At 40.8% G+C, this 21,606-nt stretch overlaps 1 protein-coding gene across 1 annotated transcript in view; it reads left to right on the top strand.

The window, feature by feature from the left end:
• The window catches only part of ADGRD1 (adhesion G protein-coupled receptor D1), a 486,234-nt gene that overhangs the window by 384,254 nt on the left and 80,374 nt on the right, over positions 1–21,606 (top strand). Inside the window, exons 23-24 of the mRNA XM_018566815.1 lie at positions 7,837–7,903; positions 18,500–18,566. Of these exons, the coding sequence (XP_018422317.1) occupies positions 7,837–7,903; positions 18,500–18,566 (134 nt within the window). The remainder of the gene's footprint in view (positions 1–7,836; positions 7,904–18,499; positions 18,567–21,606) is intronic.

The raw sequence follows: 21,606 nt of genomic DNA, 5'->3' as shown, positions 1-21,606 counted from the left end.
CAAAAAATGCTGCCCCCAAACTAGTTAGATAAGAGAAAAAAAAATAATATTATAAATTATTCATAAATTACTGCCAGTACCCCTGGAACTGGTTCTTCTTTGACTTGGGGACCAACGTGTCCACCTATGCCGCCTACTACTACATCTATGCCGGCTGCAGCTCCTTCCTCTACCTGGTCAACATGCTGTGCAATGTATTGGTGTGTGTGACTTTCGTTCGGATGTACTGGCAGTTCGTTCGCCGGACCTCCCTGGGAAACCAGCACCCAAATCTCTGACTTCAGGCAGCGGAGGAGCTTCCGCAGGACCCCAGGGCTGAGATCCAGATGTCATCATACTCATCGGCACCTCTGTGGTGGTGAGTCCGGGGAAGTGAAGCCTATAAGCTACATGCAGGGTGATGTCTCTAGAGCGGGGCAAGCTACAGCGCCCAGCGGGCCAAGGCAGAAGATGGGTAACTGCAGAATTAGACAGCCCAGCATATTAAGGCAGAAGATCGGTGTTGCAGCTGAACTAGAGACTAGCATGGCAGGGCAGGATAGAATGGTTATTGTAGCTGCAGAACTAGGGAGCCCATCAAGCCAGAAATGGAGAAAGTGGCTATTGCAAAAGGTAGAACTGGAGCATCCTGCTACGTTGATATTGCAACCTGTCAGATTAGATTAGAGAATGGTGGGGGGGTGCTCGGGTTTAGTCTTGCCTAGGGCAGCACAAAACCAAAATAAACCACTGGGTCAGGTGTCAGTGTGAGAGCCATGATTGTGGACATAAAGGCAAAGACTCTGGTCCAGAAGGACTGCACAGTGGGGCAGTGCCACCAAGTATGAATGTAGGAGCCCACTTCCCCGCAGCCTCGGAAGCATTGACCAGTGTGGCCCGGAGTAAACGTCCTCAGCCTGCTAGGCACCAGGTACCAGTGGAAGAGGAGCTTATAGTCGGTTTCCAGCGCCTGCATGCTCTGCGAGCTAGACTTGGTCACTTCCCAAATGGTGCTCCAGCTATCCTCGTCTTTGGGACTGCCCAGATCATTTTCCCAGGCTAACATATAACTATGATTAGGGGGCGCCCGGGCATAGATTTGGGTGATTAGGCCCGGTGCAAAGGGGTCATTCGAACAGGTTCATTTAAACGAGGTGAACATTGGACCTGTAGGGAATGAGGGTACTTGCGCAGAGATAAAATGCTTGATCTGTAGATATTGAAACAGCCCGGTGGCCGGTAATTTAAAGGAATCACGAAGTTGTTGGAACTTTTTAGGGCCCGCAGCAGTGTACAGTTTGTGTAGTACTGTCGCATCCCCTGATATCCAATGACAGAATGCGAGAAGAGAATCACAGCCGGGGGGAAACCAGATTTTTGAGGAAGGATAGAAGCAGGCAGTGTGCAGACATCATGTGATTTGAGTATTTATGTGCATCTCAGATGCGTAGGGAATGTCCTGTGATAGAGTTCGATAATCGTTGTCTATCCTTGGGGAGTAGTCAGAGGAGGTTGTGAACAGTCAAAGGGTTGCAGTCAACCGCTTCTAGGGAGACCCACAGTGGGGGATCTATAGTAGCGCGGTACTCCGGGAGTACTGCCAGCTGGGCAGCCATGTAGTAAGCTGAAACTTGGGGGACACCCAGGCCGCCTCCTAGTTTCTGTGAGTATAACGTGGTGCGAGACATACGTGGGCGGCCGGCCTGCCAAATGAAGTTAAAAATTTGGCGCTGCAGAATCCTGAGTCTATGTTGTGGTACCGGGATTGGTAGGACGCTGAAGAAGTAAAGTAGTTTTGGTAAATAGGTCATCTTGATGGCAGATATACGCCCTAGCCAGTATAGAGTGTAGTGTGACCAGGCGTGGAGCAGCAATGTGAGGCGTGTGAATAATGCAGGGTAGTTTGCTTCAAATAGGGTGTCATATGTTGCGGTAAGGCGTATGCCTAGATAATGTAATGCTTGGGGTTCCCACACGAAAGGGAAAGTGGTTCTAAGGGCGTCCACCGTTGGTGTTGGTAGCGTCACGTTAAGGGCTTTTGATTTATGGGGGTTAACTTTCAGGCCAGATGCGGCTTCGTATTGGTCGAGAATAGCGAACAAATTTTGTAGGGAAACGGACGGGTTCGAGACAAACAACAAAATGTCATCTGCGAATAAACTTAGTTTATGTTGGTGACCTGCTATGGAGAGGCCAGTGACATTTGGGTGCTCTTGGATAATTTGGGCCAGGGGTTCTATGGCTAGCGCAAAGAGCAGCGGGGACAGAGGGCAGCCCTGCCGCGTGCCTCTAGTGATTGGGAATGAGGCTTAGCGGTCATCTGCATATTTGACAGATGCGCTCGGATTCATGTACAGTGCCCGAACCCAAGAAAGAAACTTCCGTTCTGTTATTCTGCTTGCTACCTCAGAGGTACCAGAGAGTCCCTTCCAAATTCATTTTTAACTCAGGGACCCCCCGGAGTTAAAAATGAAAAAAAAAGTGTGTGTGGTTCCCCCAAAGTCTTACCAGGCCTTTAAGGAATTGTAAGGGGGAACCCCACCTCCAAAAAATGGGTAAAAATGTTGGGTCCCCCAATAGTCACAACCAGACCCTTAATCCAGGCACTTGCCTGGCAGGGCAGGAAAAGGGGGGGGGGGGGGAACGAGTGAGCACCCCCTTCCTCCTATTGTGAATAGACCGTACAGCAGCTCTATGGTTCGGCTGAATCGAAGAGCTCCTGCAGTCGAAGCGAGCCAAAAAATTAGCCCAAAGTTCGACTATATTCTTCAACCCTTTAGTGAATAAGCCCCTTGGATGAGTTTTCTATTCACAGAATATACAGGGATATGGGAGTTATTAGCGAATAAGGTACCAAGCACAAAAAAAAACCTGTGGTGACCTCATAGATACAAGACAGGTAGGAAACTCACCTGATTGCTGGAGTTTTTAAGGTCAGTTTCTGTAACCCCAGCAGTACAATAAATAGTCTCCCAAGCCCACCAACACACCAACATTAAATTGCATAGCCAACAAAGTGCCATGTTCCCAGCAGTCAAGGTTTTCTTTGTCTAAGAACTCAGCTATCAATGCAGTGCTGTCATATACTGTATTACTATTAAGCAGATCTATTGTGCAATACTGAAATATCTATAATTAAAGTGGAATTGCAAAACATGTGCATAATGTAAAATAGTGTGAACTACTGTCAAATAACGCAATGTTACTATTTGCCAGTGTCATGCAATCTCTGTCCTTGAATCAGTGTGAAGTTAGGAGACCTATGATGGCTGAAAGTTATTCAGAATTAAATATGACTCAAATGAAAAACATGGCTCCCTGTTAAGTTAACCACGTCTGCAAATACAGCTCCTTGAACAGGCACAGGCCAGAATTTGAGCTATATCTCTTATTGCCTAGGAATAATAAAAGATAATCTACACATTTTGAAACTGTCTATAAAACATTGATGAGTGCTATTACTTTCCCTTACACAATTTCCAGAATTGTGCTTCAAGATCACTACATAGTAACACATCAAAAGTCACATTACCTGTTTTTTTGTAACACCAGTAAAGCAGATGACACACTACCAAAAGGATAAAGCATCTCAGGACCTCTCAACAGTCTTATACCCAAAACCCCAGAAACCACTAAAGAAAGTACAGAATAACTAACTAAAAACTGAAGCCTGAATGTTACATAAGGTTGTCACTTTTTGGGGAAGGGGGAACAGGGAACAGGAGGAGCAGGTTTGCTGGGAAGTATTGCGTTCTGCAGTGGAAAAATGGGCTTGATTATACCAGTGTTGTTTATTCTAAACTGATACATGGATTCCTTTGAGCTGAAACCTACAGGCCAGTGCTTAGATGGTGTAATACAGAAACTCATAAGTGACGGGGCTACAATACCACTGACAAACCATTCTGCCACACACAGATGGCAAGGTCACTGCTGAGTAACTGAACTTTGTAGTGTTTGCTATTACAGTATGGCATTAGTGTCCAAGTTGATTTCATCGTAGACTGGCACTTTAAATTCTATCTATGTACTAGTCTACGTTGCTTCTTGGCCTCATAGTAGTGGCACTTTATAAAGAATATATTAAGGATTTTGAATATTTCTTTAGAGGGAACCAAATAACATATAAGACATTATGAATAGAAAGTCATGGGGACTACAGTTTAAAGCTGTTCCCATGTGTGGTAACCCATGAAAATCTAATTAGTTTGGATGAAGGGTAAAATAATATTTCCTAAAGATAAGTTATTCAACACTGAACAATAAAGAGCCCTTCTGATTCAAATTCCATTTAACTATGACTTCTTTAATCAGAGCATATAGTAATTAGCTGATTAAAAAAAAAATCAGCATGTTTTACAACTGAAATACTCTACAGAAAAAGTCTAGTGAGCAAATCAGTTTGACATATAAGCCAAGAATAACTTAACATTTTATTTGCCTGTATTTCTCAGCTACAGAGGTATTGTCCACCAAGCAGAGCCAACGTGTTGAGTGATTACACACCTTAGCTTTGCACCGCTATCAGTCATTGTCAGACAGTGTGCCACAGCTATTCAGGCTTGTCCCTGGCATAGGCAGGCTGTAGGTAGGAGGGCCGCAATTGTTTAATTAAAAGAGGGGGGGGGGAGTAGACAGTTGTAATGATTTCTTTTACATATTGTTTAATACAGACATCATTTTAAAGGCATGAACTACCAAATAAGTAACACCCTAATACTACAACTAAACGGCTCCATGGACTCATTAATGTAAACCTGTCATGAGAGGAAAACAAAAGTGCTGCTTACCTCTTTCTAAAAAAATGCTGGTTGTCTGTTTGCTATATTGCCTCATTACCTTCAATTCTTATCTGCACAGTTCTTCTGGCAACGTCCATGTTTGACATATTTACTTTTAATGCAGTTATTATATGACCATAAAAAAATATTTTACAAAAATAACACATTGTCTGCAGGGCATTACATATTGCTGTTAGTGGGATAGACTCTTAGGGGGTGATTTACTAACCTAAACACACGCACGCACTAGGTGCGTGTGATTTTTACACAGCAAAACGTATTTATCAACCAAAAAGTCTCTAAAAGCATATTTCCACTAATGCCATATATGGAAAAATCATGCACATGATGCATATATAATGCTGCTTCACAGTTTAGACAAAAATGGTTAGCTCATGCATTTACATTCCTGCATTCATCAACGCAAGCAACACAACATAGAGCTAATTTACACAACATCAACCTGCAATTCATGCTTGGCTTTGCACAACACACCTGCTGGGTGTGTACACACTACAAAGGTGTTTAGATTCCACCCATAGATCATGCTGGGAGGGAACACACTACAGAGGTGTATACATGTTCGTGGCGTGTTTATAAGGTTAGTAAATCAACCCCTTACTGTCATGAGGAAAGGGAGAGGCAGTAGCATTTGCAGCGAAATATGTCTCAGTCTGCCTCAGTCCTAGCTCTTTATCGAGCCACCTTCAACTCCTATGGTTTAATTGAACCCCTGCTTAAACAACATTTGTGCTTTGTAATATTAATAATATAGTTTTGTACTTGGAAAGGTCAGCATCGACATCCCTACTGATGTAGCCAGCACTTTACAGAATTGTTGTCTTTTGGAACAAAGCTACTGCAGTGCAGTAATCCATTGCAGGCATATTCTGCAGGGCACAGGAAAAAAAAAAGCAACATTCATTTGCAAAGAGCAGTTATCTACATAAGCCAACCACATTTTCCTTTTTAACAATTTAGAACAGTTAATCATGAAAAATTCTTACAGGCTGTAGTAATAGACTCTGAAGAAGGAACTCTGCGTGGCCCAGAAATGTTGGCTAATTTATGCTGGTGACATGTTTCTTCAATAAATAAGCAAAATAATTAAATGCTTTTGACTGAGTGCTGGTGATCTCCGTCTTCTCCGATTTTGGAAAACAATGCATTCGTGTAATCACTACAACCACCACGACCATTAAGCAAGGTCCAATCGCTGTAGGGAGTGTAGGTGACACATCATAATACTACATACGCTGTAGTAATAATGGTATCAATAACTCCAACTGCTGTTATGGAAGTTATTTTATGGAGTTGATTTACTAAAGGCAAATAGGCGGTTGACTTTGTAAGGGAATTTTCCCTTTGCAGGGGAATTTTCCCTTACTTTAGTGAATGAGGTGTAGCTCTGCTGACTTCCATCAGCCAATCATGTGCAAGCGAAAATACCATTTTTGTTATTTTTCTTGCACATAATTGGGTATTTTTGCAAAATGAATTTTCACCACATTCATTAAGCTAAATGAAAAAGAAAAATCCCTTGTAAAGTGAACAGCCTGTTTGCCATTAGTAAATGAACCCCAATATGTCTCAACTGAGAAAAGGACACTTGCAGTGCTTTACAACACAATCTCCACCACCTGAGTGAATAGTAACACTTACCAGTGGGATGGTACCTTATAATTATAGAGTATGTAATCGCTAAGAAAAAAAAATATTATTTGCTCATTTTTGGTATGTTAAAAATACAATTGAAAAGTGTTTTCTTGTATTTGTTCAATAATTGTAAAAAAAAACCCTGAACCTAATTCTGCCAGAAATCCAGTGAGCTTCTACTTTCTCCCTACATGCTGCCTCTGCTGCACTGCACTCTACTCTACTTTCCATTCTCTGTGGACTGCAGAAAACCACTTTCCTATGCCACAGAGATGAATAGAGGGGTAGGTGACCTGATAGCACACTTCCTGTCCTAAGGGGCAATGCTGCTCCTCCATAAATACAGTACAGTGAATGAGTGTTGTCACTCTAGGACAGAAGGTGTGTTAGTGGCTGGATCACCAGGTAAAACTAAAAGAAAAATTAATAAAGAAAACAAATGCAACTGCCACATCTATGGACTGGTAAGCTAAAATATATAACATTTTTGTTATTGGGTCTAGAGAAACTCTAATTTGAATATCAAGGGATGGTGTCCAGAATTCTTGTCCTGAGACTGCTGGTCTCCTTTACACTGAAACATGTGGGAGCTTAAGCTCACTGTTTATGCAGCAAAGTTACCTGACATTGCATACCATGTTATTAGGCTTGGATCATGAACATGTCATTAAAAAGCTCCAGATCTGTAAGATACCTTCTTTATTTTTAAAGCTTAAAAAAAATCTGCAAACCAAATCTTTATAACACAGTTTATAAACAGTTTATCAAGTCTAACTCAATTCAAAGTATGTTGTCACTTATGACTGTATAAGGGTCATGGAGCTCTTATAAAAATCCACAGTGATAAAATGAGTGAGAGTCCTTAGTAAAGTCCTAAACAATGAAACACATTGGGCAGGGCAATACTTAGTACGCTGTTTTTTAAGACGTTATGGTGTTATACATATCTTAATGGTGGCTGGCTACTTATGTATTCAAATACTGTTTTCTTGGTGGATACATTATTTGTGGTTGCTATGGGTACATTGCTATTTGTGCATTGCTCTCTGCCTTATTAAATAAACCAAAGATAATTTTCCACTAAAGGTTTAGCAGCCATGTTTATCATATCATAGCTGGCTTACCTTTACACCCAAAAGCATAATCCCATCACCATAAGCCACAGGACTCACAATTATTGACTATGTCAGTGTAATGTACTCAGCATTAGTGCACGTTATTTTCATTTCTTATTTTACATACTTTTTTGGCTATAACTCCAGATGTTTTAGTATGAAATAATATTTTTTCTATAAAAGAAACCCTGTGAATTCATACTCTGCCTGCAACAAAGAGATATACGCTTGGCATTGCTCATAGAGATATATAGAGACTTAAAGAGTCAATTATTCATATAACGAGAAACTTACTTTAATTTCAGGTTCATCCTTGGTGATCTGCGTGGTGTCTGTAACATCTGCCTTGGGCAGCTATGGAGAAGGTGAAAAGTAAGTATATTAAACAAATATATATTCATGTAATGGTTGGTATTGTACCACTAGAAGCAGATGAACATAATAAACATACTGAAAAAAAATTGTTGAAGTGCAGCCAGTGTAGCTTTAACTTTAAGAAATCCTGGAGAATGAAGGCAGAGTCCATGGAGCTCCTGGTAGGCTGCACCTGAGCAGGGCTGGAAAATGCTAGAGGTGCCTGCTTTGAGAAACCAAGACATTTGCCTAGAGGTGTGTTTAGGTAACTAGTGGTACCTGTTTTAAGAAATCCAGGTTATTTTGCCTATGTTGTCTATATGGCAGTATAACAGGTTTATTTTATAACATAAAAATAACACATAATATATTAAATATTTTCAAAATAGAATGGAATGCTTTTAATAGCTTGGCTGCTATATCATCAGAAACATTTCTAAGCTTTTACATTTTAAACACATTATTTAAGAATTTGCAACCAAGTATTTTAAGGTATTAAGGCACTTTTATTTTATCTTACAAGCTTAATACCTAATGCCAAGGAAGGATTAGTTTAATTTACCATAATCGCTAACTTGGAAGGTGCTTGCAGCCTGTGAGTCACTGGTGACACAAATGAATATTCACTTGAACTTAGAGATAAAATAATGCCATCTTGAGAGTCTGCTTTAGAGAACCAGAGTGGGAGTTTTGTCAACTGATTCATTTCTAGCCCTTACAGGTTTCTTCCTGTAGCTAGCTTCAATACACTTAACTGAGCAATTATAGATGAACAATTCATCAGGACTTGAGACCTGTGTTTATTCTAGATTAGCCAAATATATATTTTTTAAATCATGTCTCAAGAACTGTTTCCTTGAGGTCAACAGAGCTGCTCTAAAAGTTAATGATCAGGAAATGACGCAGGATGCCAGAGTTATGATCACAAATAATGTTGATGAGAAAAAAAAAGTTTCTTTTTTTCAGGTTAATACTTACTGACATTATCTTATATATCTGGTTTTATATTGTTAGAGAACTACTAAAAATATGGTAGTTGTTATTACTGCAATTCTTTTATTTATATGTAGGTTGCAAGGTCCACAGCATTTAAAAAAAGAAAACACAATAGATGTACAATGATAACAACACAGAACATATGTGGAAATAAAAAGCGAGAACATTTAAAAAGAGAAAGTTATTAGAGAGGGAAGCATACAAACCATAGGTCACATCTTTATCAAATAAAGATACAGGGTTATGCTGATGATATAGATGCTGCTGCAGTTCTAGGGACATACTAATCAAAACTTCGCTAGCACTGGATCATGCAGGATGTAGGGCTTTGTTGGATAATTAGTGGAAAACCAAGTGCGTGTGTGTAGAAGGGAGGGAATAGTCATAGCAAACCCACATTTCTCATTGCAGTGGCATATAAATTCTGACAGGTAAAAATTTCCTCCTAAGCTGGTACAAAAGTAAATTCAGAGAATAATATTAATTTAAAAATGAACGCATGTAAAATGACTGTCAGTGATTGTTACTGTAGACCACAAAAAAGTTTCAAAACACCTTCTGCTGAGGACAACTAACGTTCAGCTTTGCAAAACTCCTAAATAATCAGTTTTTAGTATAAAGTTAAATGATGGGCCTTGTCCAGAGTATGTATGAAGAGGCTTGATGTGTTTGAAAGGATGGTACTTAGGGAAATGTATAGAGGTAAATCTAAAATGTTTTGTGAAGATCCAAATATAGATAGAACTATATAATAATTAACTATAAAAATAACTTGCTTTTGAGAGAACTTTTGAAAGTTCATTCCCTGCTGTTCACCCCTATTCCCCAAGGGGTGAAACAGCAGAGAGTGAAATGCTGTAGGTTTAGCTCTTAATTCAGTTCGGTCATTCTGTCCATTACCTCAGAGGTAGTAAAGCAGAATGAAAAATGTTATTGTAAACCAAAAAATTGTGTGAGCTCCCCTTTCCAAATCATACCAGACCCTTTAGGTCTGGTAAGAATTTTAAGGGGGACCACAATGCCCAAAAACTGAAATAAAAAACTGTGGGGCCCCCTAAAATCCCATACCAGACACCTAATCCAAGCAGCGGCCTGGCAGAGCAGGAAAGGGGGCAGAGCATGCACCCTCTCCTGCACCATACCAGGCCACATGCCCTCGACATTGGGAGGGTGGTTTGCCGAGGGGGGGGGGATGAGGACAAGGGGGTCTGCATCCAGGTTGGCTTATATGTATCTGGGTGCATTGGGGTCCCCCTTAAAATTCCTACCAGACCTAAATGGTCTCGTATGACTTTGCAGGGCAACCTCACTTTCTTTTTTTTTGGACATCGGGGCTCCCACCTAACATTCCTACCAGACCTCAAGGGTCTGGTCTGAATTGGGAGGGGACTACACACTGTTATTTTTTTTAATTTTATCTTTTAACTTTTTACACTGCTTCGGTGGACCATTCCCCCCTCGGCTGTTTATTCGGCCTTACCAAGCCAAACCATATTAGTTTGGCTCGGCTGAATTCAGTTGTTTACTTTGGTTGCCTTCAACTGCTGTAGGTGCTATTGAGAATAGCGCCTACAGTAGCTATTCGATTCAGCTAAACCGAAGGGTTTCTGCAGCCAAAGTGAGCCAAATAATTAGCCGAACATTCGGCTGAATCCTTTGGCTCCTTAGTGAATAACCCCCTAAATATTTTGTTTCATGTGCAGTTTTGACTCTGCGGAGAATTGTGACTTACTTCACTTCTGATCGGTCATTCACTCGGCTGCCCTTGGCAGCTTTGTGAATAGACCCCTATGAGTCTTGTGGTGGAGGGGGTTCTTAAACTACATTATCTGAGGACTCAAACAAGAACATTTGTTGCTGTATTGGTACCCAAGAAGTAAATTATTACCAAATTGTCAGCCAGAGCCAGAGCTGTCTGGCTACACAATGATTTATGCGTGTAATAATATTACATAATATTTTAGAAAAATAATTTGAACAGATTTAATGTGTTTAATTTATTTGAGATCCCATATATGAGTACTATGGAATCAATTCATATTCTGTATCATTAAAGGAATTGTGTTGAGATAGAGAAAAAACTTTTGTTCTACTATTATTGTACCGTCTGGTAACATATAGGGGACTCCACCTTCTGCAGACACCTAGAAAACAACAATGCTTGGGAGAATGAAGTCCAACAATTTAAATTCAGATATTCTCATACTACCATTATATCTGTATGGTTGCTGACAGTGCAATATCAGATTTCATTAGCAGCTTCCTGTCCCACAAAACAGGGATCTCAGAGAAATAGGGGATTTCATTATTGCCTGGAAATCTGCAATCAATTTACAATGTATAAATTGTAAAGTTTGCCCTCCAAAACACTTTGCCCTTCAAGTGTTTTGTAGGGCAAAATATCTAAGATGGCATCTAAAGAATAGTAGGGTAAATTTGGCTGGATAAAGTGACTTTCTTAGTTTCCAGCCTTTTGCTTGCTTATGTTCTGATCTTTCAATACAACTGAAAACCTGGAAATTATTTCATCTCTAAGTGTAGAATAAGTAATGTAGAAAGAGAGCTGACTGGCACCAGGCACTCATTTTTCTTGCCAGAATGCCACATGTGCCTACGTTCTCAAAATATGTACCATGGGAACATGAGATTAGATCACTCCATCACTGCACAAAGAATAAACCCCTCTCAGGTTTATAGACTGAGTACAATGACAGGCATTAACGTGGTCATTTATCAAATGCCCAGGAGAGCCGCCTTCCCAAAAACTGATACAAATACATATATTTATTTTGCTAAATCCTTCAACATCAGCAACAAATAAGCTTAAAGCCTGCCATATTTTGTGTTTTGCTTTCAGAGCTGTTTTCTCTCTCACTATGCGAAATCATTTGCTTCTTTATTGAAAAAGAAAATTTACCCTGCTGGCACTGCTGCTAACACCCTCTGAAAACTTGAAACTTTGCTGAGAGAAAAGTGCAATTTTTCAACAGCTCTTTAAGTGAAAAAGCTATTGCCTGAGGCAGCAGTCTTTCCTTCTTAGCCCTGGGCTTCTGAGCTGGTTTGAGAAATTCAGTGTTTATTTGTATTCAACTTTAAGAGCTCCTTACACTTCCTCAGAGACTGCACCATCAGACTCTTCCCTAGAAAATAACATTACTTTAGAGTTTAGTGGTTTTACCAAAAGACTGTATCAGATAAGGCTGATTCCATCCTCCTCTATTTCATATGTTCTTTCCTAATTTTTAGTAGTGTTGTGCCTCCTTTTTACATTTACATTTTAAGTCAAATATATTTCAATCAATAGGTCACCTAGAGTCTGGTGGGCCCCACAAATGTAGAAAAAAGTGTTGGTTTGCCACATCATCTGCACATGTTTAAATATTCAAAGTGAACAAGAATTTGCTTTTTATCTAAATGGTTAACTGAAGTGAATATTTATACAATTTATGTGAAAATTCTCAACTCCACTAGTAAATCAGCCCAATTAATCATGATTAGGCAAGAGTAACCTACTAAACATCTAGAGGGTTATTCGCTTACCTGCCAAAGGATCTAGTGGTAGCTTTGGCTGATACTTCGGATCGCTTCGGCCGCCTGAGCCCTTCGGTTCAGTCGTATCGAAGGGCTGCTGTACGGGCTATTCACAAAAGCCTGTACAGAAGCTGAAGGCAGCCGAGTGGCTCAGCCGAGCCAAACGCATATGCTTAGGCTTGGTTGAGCCGTAGTGACAGCCGAAGCAGGGAGAAAGGTCAGCCGAAGCCGACCGTTCTCCCGCAAATGACAACAGCTGGGCGGAGCCAGCCCTGATGTCACGGCTGGCTCCGCTCATTTGTTTTGATTTATCTGGGACCTGCAGGCAGACTGTGGGACCCTGGAAAAGCACGCTCCCAGGATGAGGGCATGTGACCTGGTATGGCAGGAACGGGGGTGCTGTCCGCTCGTTACCCCCCCCCATTTCCTGCCCTGCCAGGTCTGTGCTCGGATCAAGGGTCTGGTTGGAATTTTAGGGGAAACCCCACGTTTCCCCCCCCCCCCATTTTTAGGGGGGGGGTTCCTCCTTGAAAATTTGTGCCAGACCCTAAGGGCCTGGTATGAATTTGGGGCAACTCCACACACTTTTTTTCATTATTTTTAACTTGGGGTGCCTCTTAAAATTCCTACCAGACCTAAAGGGCCTGGTATGACTTTTGGGGGAACCCCATACTTTTTTTCTTTTTTTAAAAATAGAGGTCCCTCCTAACTTTCCTACCAGACCTAAGGGGTCTGGTATGGTTTGGTTGAGGGACCCCACTCTGTTTTTTTTTCTTTTCTTTACATTTTTTTTAATAACAGTTTTATTGATTTTTTTTTCCATTTATTTAAATAATTTTTATTTTTTTTTCCATTTGTTTCCATTTTTTCTATTTTGTTTGCTACCTAATGCTCTGCGGCATTCGGCTATTCACTCACTGCCTTTCGGGCCCTATGAGAATAGGGGCAAACAGCAGCGAGTGATCTGCCAGAGCTTTGGCTCAGTCGATCCAGATGTTGTGTGTGTTTCTCAGGTGGATCTGATTGGAAGCCCAATGTAACTCTATAGGCAGCCGGATGTAAACGGACATGCGTCTTTTTACACCTGATAAAAGTCCCTAGGGATACTGCCGCACTCCTTACCAGATACCCCTATATGCAAAGCTGGGTGCTGTAGTAACTGCTGAAGTTACATCAAACAGTAACGAGTAATCACAGCACACTGATGAGTAGTGTGTATAACTCTTCTTTATTCACGCATCATGTCACATCTCCAAAGTGCAACGTTTCTAGGCCATGCAGGGTCCCCTTCATCAGGCTTAACATGACGTTTACATCTGATTACCCTGTCTAGGTCTGAAAAAAACAAAACAGAGTTCCAATGTGGAGGACCTGATTGTAAGGGATCAGGGGCGTCCAGAGGTTGGGTGTCACTCAGTGCGGATAACGGATGACACCCGCCGTGACGTCATTGCGCATGAGCGTGATGTCACCATGCGCGTGATCAATTACGTCATTACACATGCGCGTCCATCTTTGTGATGCCTGCCAGCAGCCATCTTGGTGATGGACACCGGAGAGAGGAGGGGATATTCTCCCGGCGGGATAAGGTATGCCGCCGGGTCCCCTCCTCTCACCTGTCGGGCTCTTGGTCCATGACCGAGTGCCCGACTTTTCAGAAGAGGTGACACCTAAAATAACTTTCAGTCATTTTGGTATCACCCCTCCATTGGTGTCAACTGGGTGTGGGCTGCGCCCCACGCCACCCCTTGTGATGCCACTGTTAGGGATCAGAGGTAATTGGATGTAAATGGAGGCATATCTGCTTACTTTCGACTCGCAATAGACCTAACATGGCTCTGTTAGTTCAGTTTTTCCCTTTATCGCAAGTTCGATGAAAAAACTAAATATACATAGATTTCAAAAAGTGACATACAAGCAAGTATGACATAGAAGTGAGTGACAATCAGCAGGGCATCTGTGCAAGGTTACCCTGCTGATTGAAACAGACAGGAACCCATGTGAATAAGGCCTTTGGCTGTGGCTAGACATTTGTGCTGCAAGAATCTGTAGGAAATGCAAGGTGTCTCTGTTAAGGTTTTGCCTATTTAAGTTAATGACAGGCTGACAGAGGCAGCATCTTTCAGTGGATGTCTGCATGTAATCGTGCTTGGAACAGCTTAGATAGGTCAGGATAGATGATTATCCCTAGATGCAGAAAGATTGCCAATTCAAGGTCATTTTGAGCCGTTGAGGTGCATTGTAAGCCCATACATTTCAAATGGGATGACTAACGCAGCACAGCACATGTTTTAATGCGCATGCATTACCCCAATGGTTAGGTGTGAACCTAGACGTAGGTAAAATTGTGTTTTAGATAATAAACAATAACATAAATAAAATGTTAAACAATACCTACCTTTGTTTGACAAAGGTCGATTTTTTAAAATCAACTTTTGTTGAAGGAGCCAGGCCTGTTAGGCGAAACAGTGAATGCAGCCAATCAACAGAAGTCACTGTTCATGTATTCTGACCGATACATACATACATAAATGCACACACACACACACATATACTTTATATATACACACTCAGATATATACATACAGTACATATGTATACACTCACTAATGATGTGCCTAGGCTTGGTGTGAACCCAGTTCGCCCAGGCCTGTTCAAAACTGTGACTGCCACACCCGCCTCTCTGCACAATTAGATGGGGCAGGCACACTCCTTGTTCCGCAGCTATACCTCACAAAGGGGAGGGGAATGCTCCTCCCGCAACTTTTGACACTGATTGGGCCGGGAGCTATTGTTTTGCCACTGCTGCACTGCCAACATGCCGCTCTACCTGCCACCCCCCTATGTGGCTTAATGAGGTGCCGTCTCAAAAGTCTCAGGTTTCCTCATTGTAGGGACAGCCCTAGATAAATCTGCATAGAATAAATTTTTCTAGAGTCTAGGAGCAGCCCCTTACAAATAAATAATTTGGTGAACTTAAAAAACAGTATGGAACTCTTAAAAGCCCTTATCAGCATTCTATTGCTGTGTGTGTCCATGCGTAAGAGAGTCACTCACTCTGTTTCTCCTGATGAGTATTATCAAAGTGAGAGGAAATCCAAAATTGTACAGTTGTCACCAGAACCGGAGGTATGGGGACATTTTCTAATGGGGACACTTGTTCCAGTGATTACTGTTTAAGAGTGGATTTTGTTATGAGTGTTATGTTTAGTTTATATGCAACTCTATGATTCATCTCTGTGGCACTTGTTTCCTGTGATGCGTTTCCTGTTCCTGTTCTGTGGGTTCTCTTCTAAGAACATGACTTCTGTACACTAACGGCTTATACTGTCATTATTACCACATAAAACAGATTTCCCCTCACTTTAGAGAGGTTTTATATCACATCCTATAGTGTCCCTGGGAAAAAGAGTGAAGGAAAATCTTCCTAGTATGCATTTTGAGGCTTAGGTGACTCAAATGTGTCTTTAAACAAATGTATATTCAATATCTAAGGACTAATCAGCTAACATATTGGCTTATATGTTTTAAACCCTTTCATTTGTCTGTGCATGATTATATATATTGTTAACCATGTTTGAAAATATAGCTAGGTCCTCCTAATTCAGAGATGATAGGGATAACTAATGGCACCAGTTGAACTGGTTGCCACCTGGATATTGTAAATAAACAGCCAGACGACAGCCATATAAGGGTGGGTGGGTATTTAAAAAAACATTCTTTCCCCCTCTCGCTTTTGCGCGCCCCCCAACCTGCAATCAGGAGTGGGAAAGTTTGGCAAATGATAGCCTTTGATATATACAAGCATACATAAGCTCTAAAGCCAAAAAATTGGGCAATAATAAATGTTTAATAACATAATGTAGTTTTTTTTCAAAATTTTTGGTACTTTTTTCTTTATAAAAAAAAACTGCAGTGGTGATTAAATACCTCCAAACAAAAGCTCTATCAGTTCAAAAAAAATGGTATAAAATTAATTTCCGTGCGGCGATGCATGACGGAATGATTATTAGTCAAAATACCTCAGCGCTGAATACTGAAAAATGGCCTGGAAACGAAGGGGGTTTCACACTGCGGTCTTCAAGTGGTTAATTGTAATGCTCTTGAGACAAGTATGAATACCTAAGTCATAATATATTTGTATATGTTAGGCTTGACCTCAAGAATAAATAAAGTGATATTAAAGTCAAAAGGTTTTTAAACTTTTTAAAAAGCTGTCTGAATTACTTACAATCAATAACAATGGATGCTGTTCCTTGTTGTTTAAAAGTTTATGCTTCCTGCAGAATCAGCTAGTCCCCTGAGCACTGGCCTTGATATTGTGTTTTAGAGTGGCTCCTTACCCTTGCAGGGTCTTATGGAGCCACCCTTGTGCGTGCTGGTAAGCTGTGTGTGTCTGCACATTCCCACAGGCACAGCAAGGCACTACTTCCGGCCCCCCCCTTTCCTCCCTCCTTCTTGCCTTCTCCAAGCTAGAAGATGGACAGCTGCTAGAGATTGTCCCCTGTGATCTTGTACTGGACTGGAAGTTCAGGGAAGCCGAGCTAGGAGAGTGTTAGTCAGCTGTTCAGAAAAATGATGACTGTAAGCTCCGCTCATGTATTAGCGTTTTTCCACACATATTCGTACATGCGGAAACGCGCAAAACGTCCTTAAATATTGAAACATTTAAATGTGATATGAAAGCTAAGCTCTTACAAATGCCTTGAAATGCATAAAAAGGACGTAGTATTTTTGCACCCATCAAGAAATATCTGTAGTCAACCAGGCTATCTTAGTGCATAAAATCATGCTAGTAATGATGCTTAGGTAACACCAATATCTAACCTATGGTAAAGTGTAGACCATCCTTTAAAGGAGAACTATGAGGTGAGTGCTTTTCAATGAGACTGTCACAGGTTGGCTCAGTAGATCGGGAAGTGAGCGAACACATACCAGCGCTCACTTCTCGATCCTGTCACGGCACTCTGCCGTGACGGGAGGGGCTGGATTCCCCCCTCCCCGCTCCGATTCTCAAGGGCTGACTGGCAGAACAGATGGGGGAGGGGGCGGGTACAGCTGGGTCTGGCTCTAGATAAGCAGAACCAGCTGTCACTCACGCAGCTGGGCGGATCCAGACATAATTGTCGGGATTCGCTTCAGCTGAGGCATCTAAGTATACTGCGAGCTGTAGCTCGCGGTATACTGCGGCGTCTCAGTATACCGTGAACTGTAGCTTAGGGTGACTGAGCTTAGGGTGACGGGAGGATGCTAGTTTGTGTCCTCCCGTTACCCTAAGAAGAACTATGGGGAAAACCCTCAACCCCATAGTTCTTCTTTAATTGGCTCCTTGCTGTCTTTCTGACAGAGAAAGGGAAGTTACATGGTGTAAAATTATACAAGAGGCTGAAGTCCTGCCAATAGGTACACTAGGGAGATAGTAGGTTTGAACTGCAATGAATCACAAAAAATCCATGATAAAGTTAATTGCACATACTTCCTGACTGTAGCACAAGTGTTTTATATTTGAAAGTAGTACTAAAGGCTGGGTGTTTTTTTTTTTTTTTAAATCTTAATGCATTCTCTGCACATTGACCCACACACACACACACACACACACACACTTACCTGCAGCTGCTTCTATCCTTCGCCGTGATCTGGAAGATACTCAGGGTTCCCCGAACTTCCTGATTGTAGGGGAGGGTACTGAGGGCAGAGGAGCCATAGGCTTTTTCATGCTGTCAGTCAAACTGTTACTACAAGGGTGGTGGCATGGCCGGCAGCTCGCTGTGTGGGTCTATGGACACACACAGGTAGGTGCGGGCACAGCCATGAGCGTGCACACACCGCTAGTTTATGGAGGCACCCATGGTGGGATGGGGAGAGCTAGCAGTTTGGACACCACTAGAGAATGAGGAAATAAAAAAAATGAAAATATAAAAAAAGTTTTTTTTAAATAAGCCTGGCAACAATAAATAGAAAACGTAAAGTAAAACAAAAACTTTTAATGTCACTTTAATTTTGCATAACATAAATATGTTGTCTGTTGTTTCTTTTTAAGAGTCATATTCTGAGGTCTGTATTAAAATGCATTTTTTTTTTTTTTAGCTGTTGGCTGTCTCTGCAGAAAGGAGCAATATGGGCATTTGTGGCACCTGCATTGTTTGTTATTGTTGTAAGTATAATAGGATAGATTTATGTCTATTTAATTTTCAAATATCAGAAAGCTAAGGAAGAGATGACTTACTAACGTATACATGATGTGATGCATGACGTCAGTCTTAGAATTTAATAGTATTATCATTTCTAGTAAACATTCATGTATGAATATATATAGATTATGTAGCTGCTGCTAAAGGAGGCTAAATTGCACTTCTGCAAATCAGTCTCAGATCCTTGCATAGCTATATGAAATCAGTCTCAGATCCCTGCATAGCTATATGAAATCAGTCTCAGATCCTTGCATAGCTATACAAAATCAGTCCCAGATCCTTGCATAGCTATATGAAATCAGTCTCAGATCCTTGCATAGCTATATGAAATCAGTCTCAGATCCCTGCATAGCTATATGAAATCAGTCTCGGATCCTTGCATAGCTATATGAAATCAGCCTCAGATCCTTGCATAGCTATATGAAAAATCACTCTCGGATCCTTGCATAGCTATATGAAATCAGCCTCCGATCCTTGCATAGCTATATGAAATCAGCCTCCGATCCTTGCATAGGTATATGAAATCAGTCTCAGATCCTTGCATAGCTATATGAAAAATCACTCTCGGATCCTTGCATAGCTATATGAAATCAGCCTCCGATCCTTGCATAGCTATATGAAATCAGTCTGAGATCCTTGCATAGCTATATGAAATCAGTCTCAGATCCTTGCATAGCTATATGAAATCAGTCTCAGATCCTTGCATAGCTATATGAAATCAGTCTCAGATCCTTGCATAGCTATATGAAATCAGTCTCAGATCCTTGCATAGCTATATGAAATCAGTCTCAGATCCTTGCATACCTATATCAAATCAGTCTCAGATCTTTGTATAACAATATGAAATCAGTCTCCGATCCTTGCATAGTTATATGAAATCGTCTCAGATCCTTGTATAACTATATCAAATACATTTTAGATCTTTGCATAACTATATGAAATAAGTCTCAGATCTTTATATAAATGTCTCAAATCTGTTTCAAATCTGCAGAACTGTCACAGTTGTGTTGTCCTAAGAATACACTGAATGGAAATACATCTTAAACAGTTTCCTAAATGAGATTTGTTCTAGGTTTACCCCTCTTGTACTGCTGATAATATGCTTGATAAATCTCCTTTACGTAGTGACCTGATTTTAGAAGATGGTTTTATGGCTCTTTATAATTTATTGCTGTAGGTGAAGGTTCTTAATACATGTACCAAGCAATGAAAAGGTTAGAATAAATTATTTTGCTTTGAAGGTAAGGAGGGAAGATTGTGCAGTCGTTATAGTGAACATCAAAACAAAATAACAAGGCTGAAGGAAATCCTCATAATATATATTGTCTACTCAACGCACATTAATACAGACATTTACTGCAATCCCTGCACAGCACTTGTTTGAGTTCAATGTCTACTTTTGTTTAGATTGTTGTTTTTGTATTCTCTTCTGCATTTGCATTTTACATGACTTTTCTTTCCATGTAATCTTTCATTCGATTTCCTTGTGTCTTTTTCTGCTATACCTTCAATCGTTTATTGAGAATACTCCTTCTTTTAGCTTATAACATCTCCTTCACCTAGAATATTTCCTGCGCACTTGCAGCCTCCCCAGATAGTTGTCTCCAAGCATCATGGAACAAGGTTTGAATATCTTCCGTTTGATTCTGTTTCAAAAAATCAGACCCAAAGAAACAATTAGAGAAATTTATCAAAACTGGTGCAGGCAAAATCTGGAGCAGCTGTGCATGGTAACCAATCAGCATCCATGTTTCATTTTTAAAGCTTAACTAAACAAACAAGAGAGAAGCTGATTGGTTGCCATAGGCAACTGCTCCAGATTTTGTTGATAATTCTCCCTCAATATATGTTTAACCACATTGACCTTATATTGTTTAACCTCCCTGGCGGTATTCCCAAGCTCGGGGTTACTTTTCCATAACATAAGCGGTAACCCCGAGCTAAACTCGGGAATGCCGCATAGTATTTACTTACCTTGTCCCTCGAGCCACGCTGTGTTCTCCGGCCAATGCCGGCATCCCTCTTCCAGGTACCATCCCTTGCGAGCGTACGCGTCACAGGGGGCAGAACCGGAGGGATATTTAAAAAAAAACCCGACAAAGACGAAAAAAATTCGAAAAAAAATAGAACGAAAAATGACATGAAAAAAAGACAAAAATTATACCGCCAGGGAGGTTAACCTAGATTGACCACATTTGTACCTAGACTGACCACTAATATATATATATATATATATATATATAATTTTTCTGCACCTGAACTGACTGCACTGATGTGAAAAGATCCCAGAAATACCATAGCAATACATTGGGATGCATTTGAGGTGCGGACAAAAAAAACATTCTGGTCTGGATCTGGTTCGGACATGGTGTGAACAAGCTCTTAAACTTTCAAGTGCACCTGCACTTTCTCCAATCAGAGTGCAGTGACAGGTTTTCTTGATAGCCCTTTCTACATTCTGTTGATACTTATCTTCATCCCCTTTCAAATATGCAAGCTTAGTAGGTAAGAACGCAAAAGACAGTGACAATATGCTTCAGTACAGCCTATCAACAACACAGATGTACTTTGTTTATAGCCATTAGTGCTCTTTACCACCTATAAAAAAAAGAACTTGGAATTTGGAAGCTGCATGGTAAAGAATTATAAACCAGAACAATATCAAAGTTCCTGTATAGGGAGACGCAGTAGTTGATGTGAGGGGCATTATAAGTTTCTACAAATCTCAATTGAGAGCTATAATATTTGTGACCTGGCACAAGTTAAAGCATATCTAAACCCAAAAACAAACATTAATATATTGCAGCTTACTAATCTTTAAATGTAGTGGCTGCATTAGTTTTTCCTTTTTCCCCTTTATTTTCACCTGCAGATCCAGCCTGTAACAGGGATGTGCAGTCAGGGGAGGCAGGTGTGGCAGAGCCTCACCTAGTATTATGGAGGAAAAAGCTGTCATCTTCGAGTCTGAAGTAGACAGCTTTTTCTCCATTCAGAGCAGCTTCT

Source organism: Nanorana parkeri, unplaced genomic scaffold (genome assembly GCF_000935625.1).
Source record: "Nanorana parkeri isolate BGI_ZX_2015 unplaced genomic scaffold, ASM93562v1 scaffold978, whole genome shotgun sequence".
Lineage (NCBI taxonomy): Eukaryota > Metazoa > Chordata > Amphibia > Anura > Dicroglossidae > Nanorana > Nanorana parkeri.
This window is presented reverse-complemented; position numbering and strand designations above follow the sequence as displayed.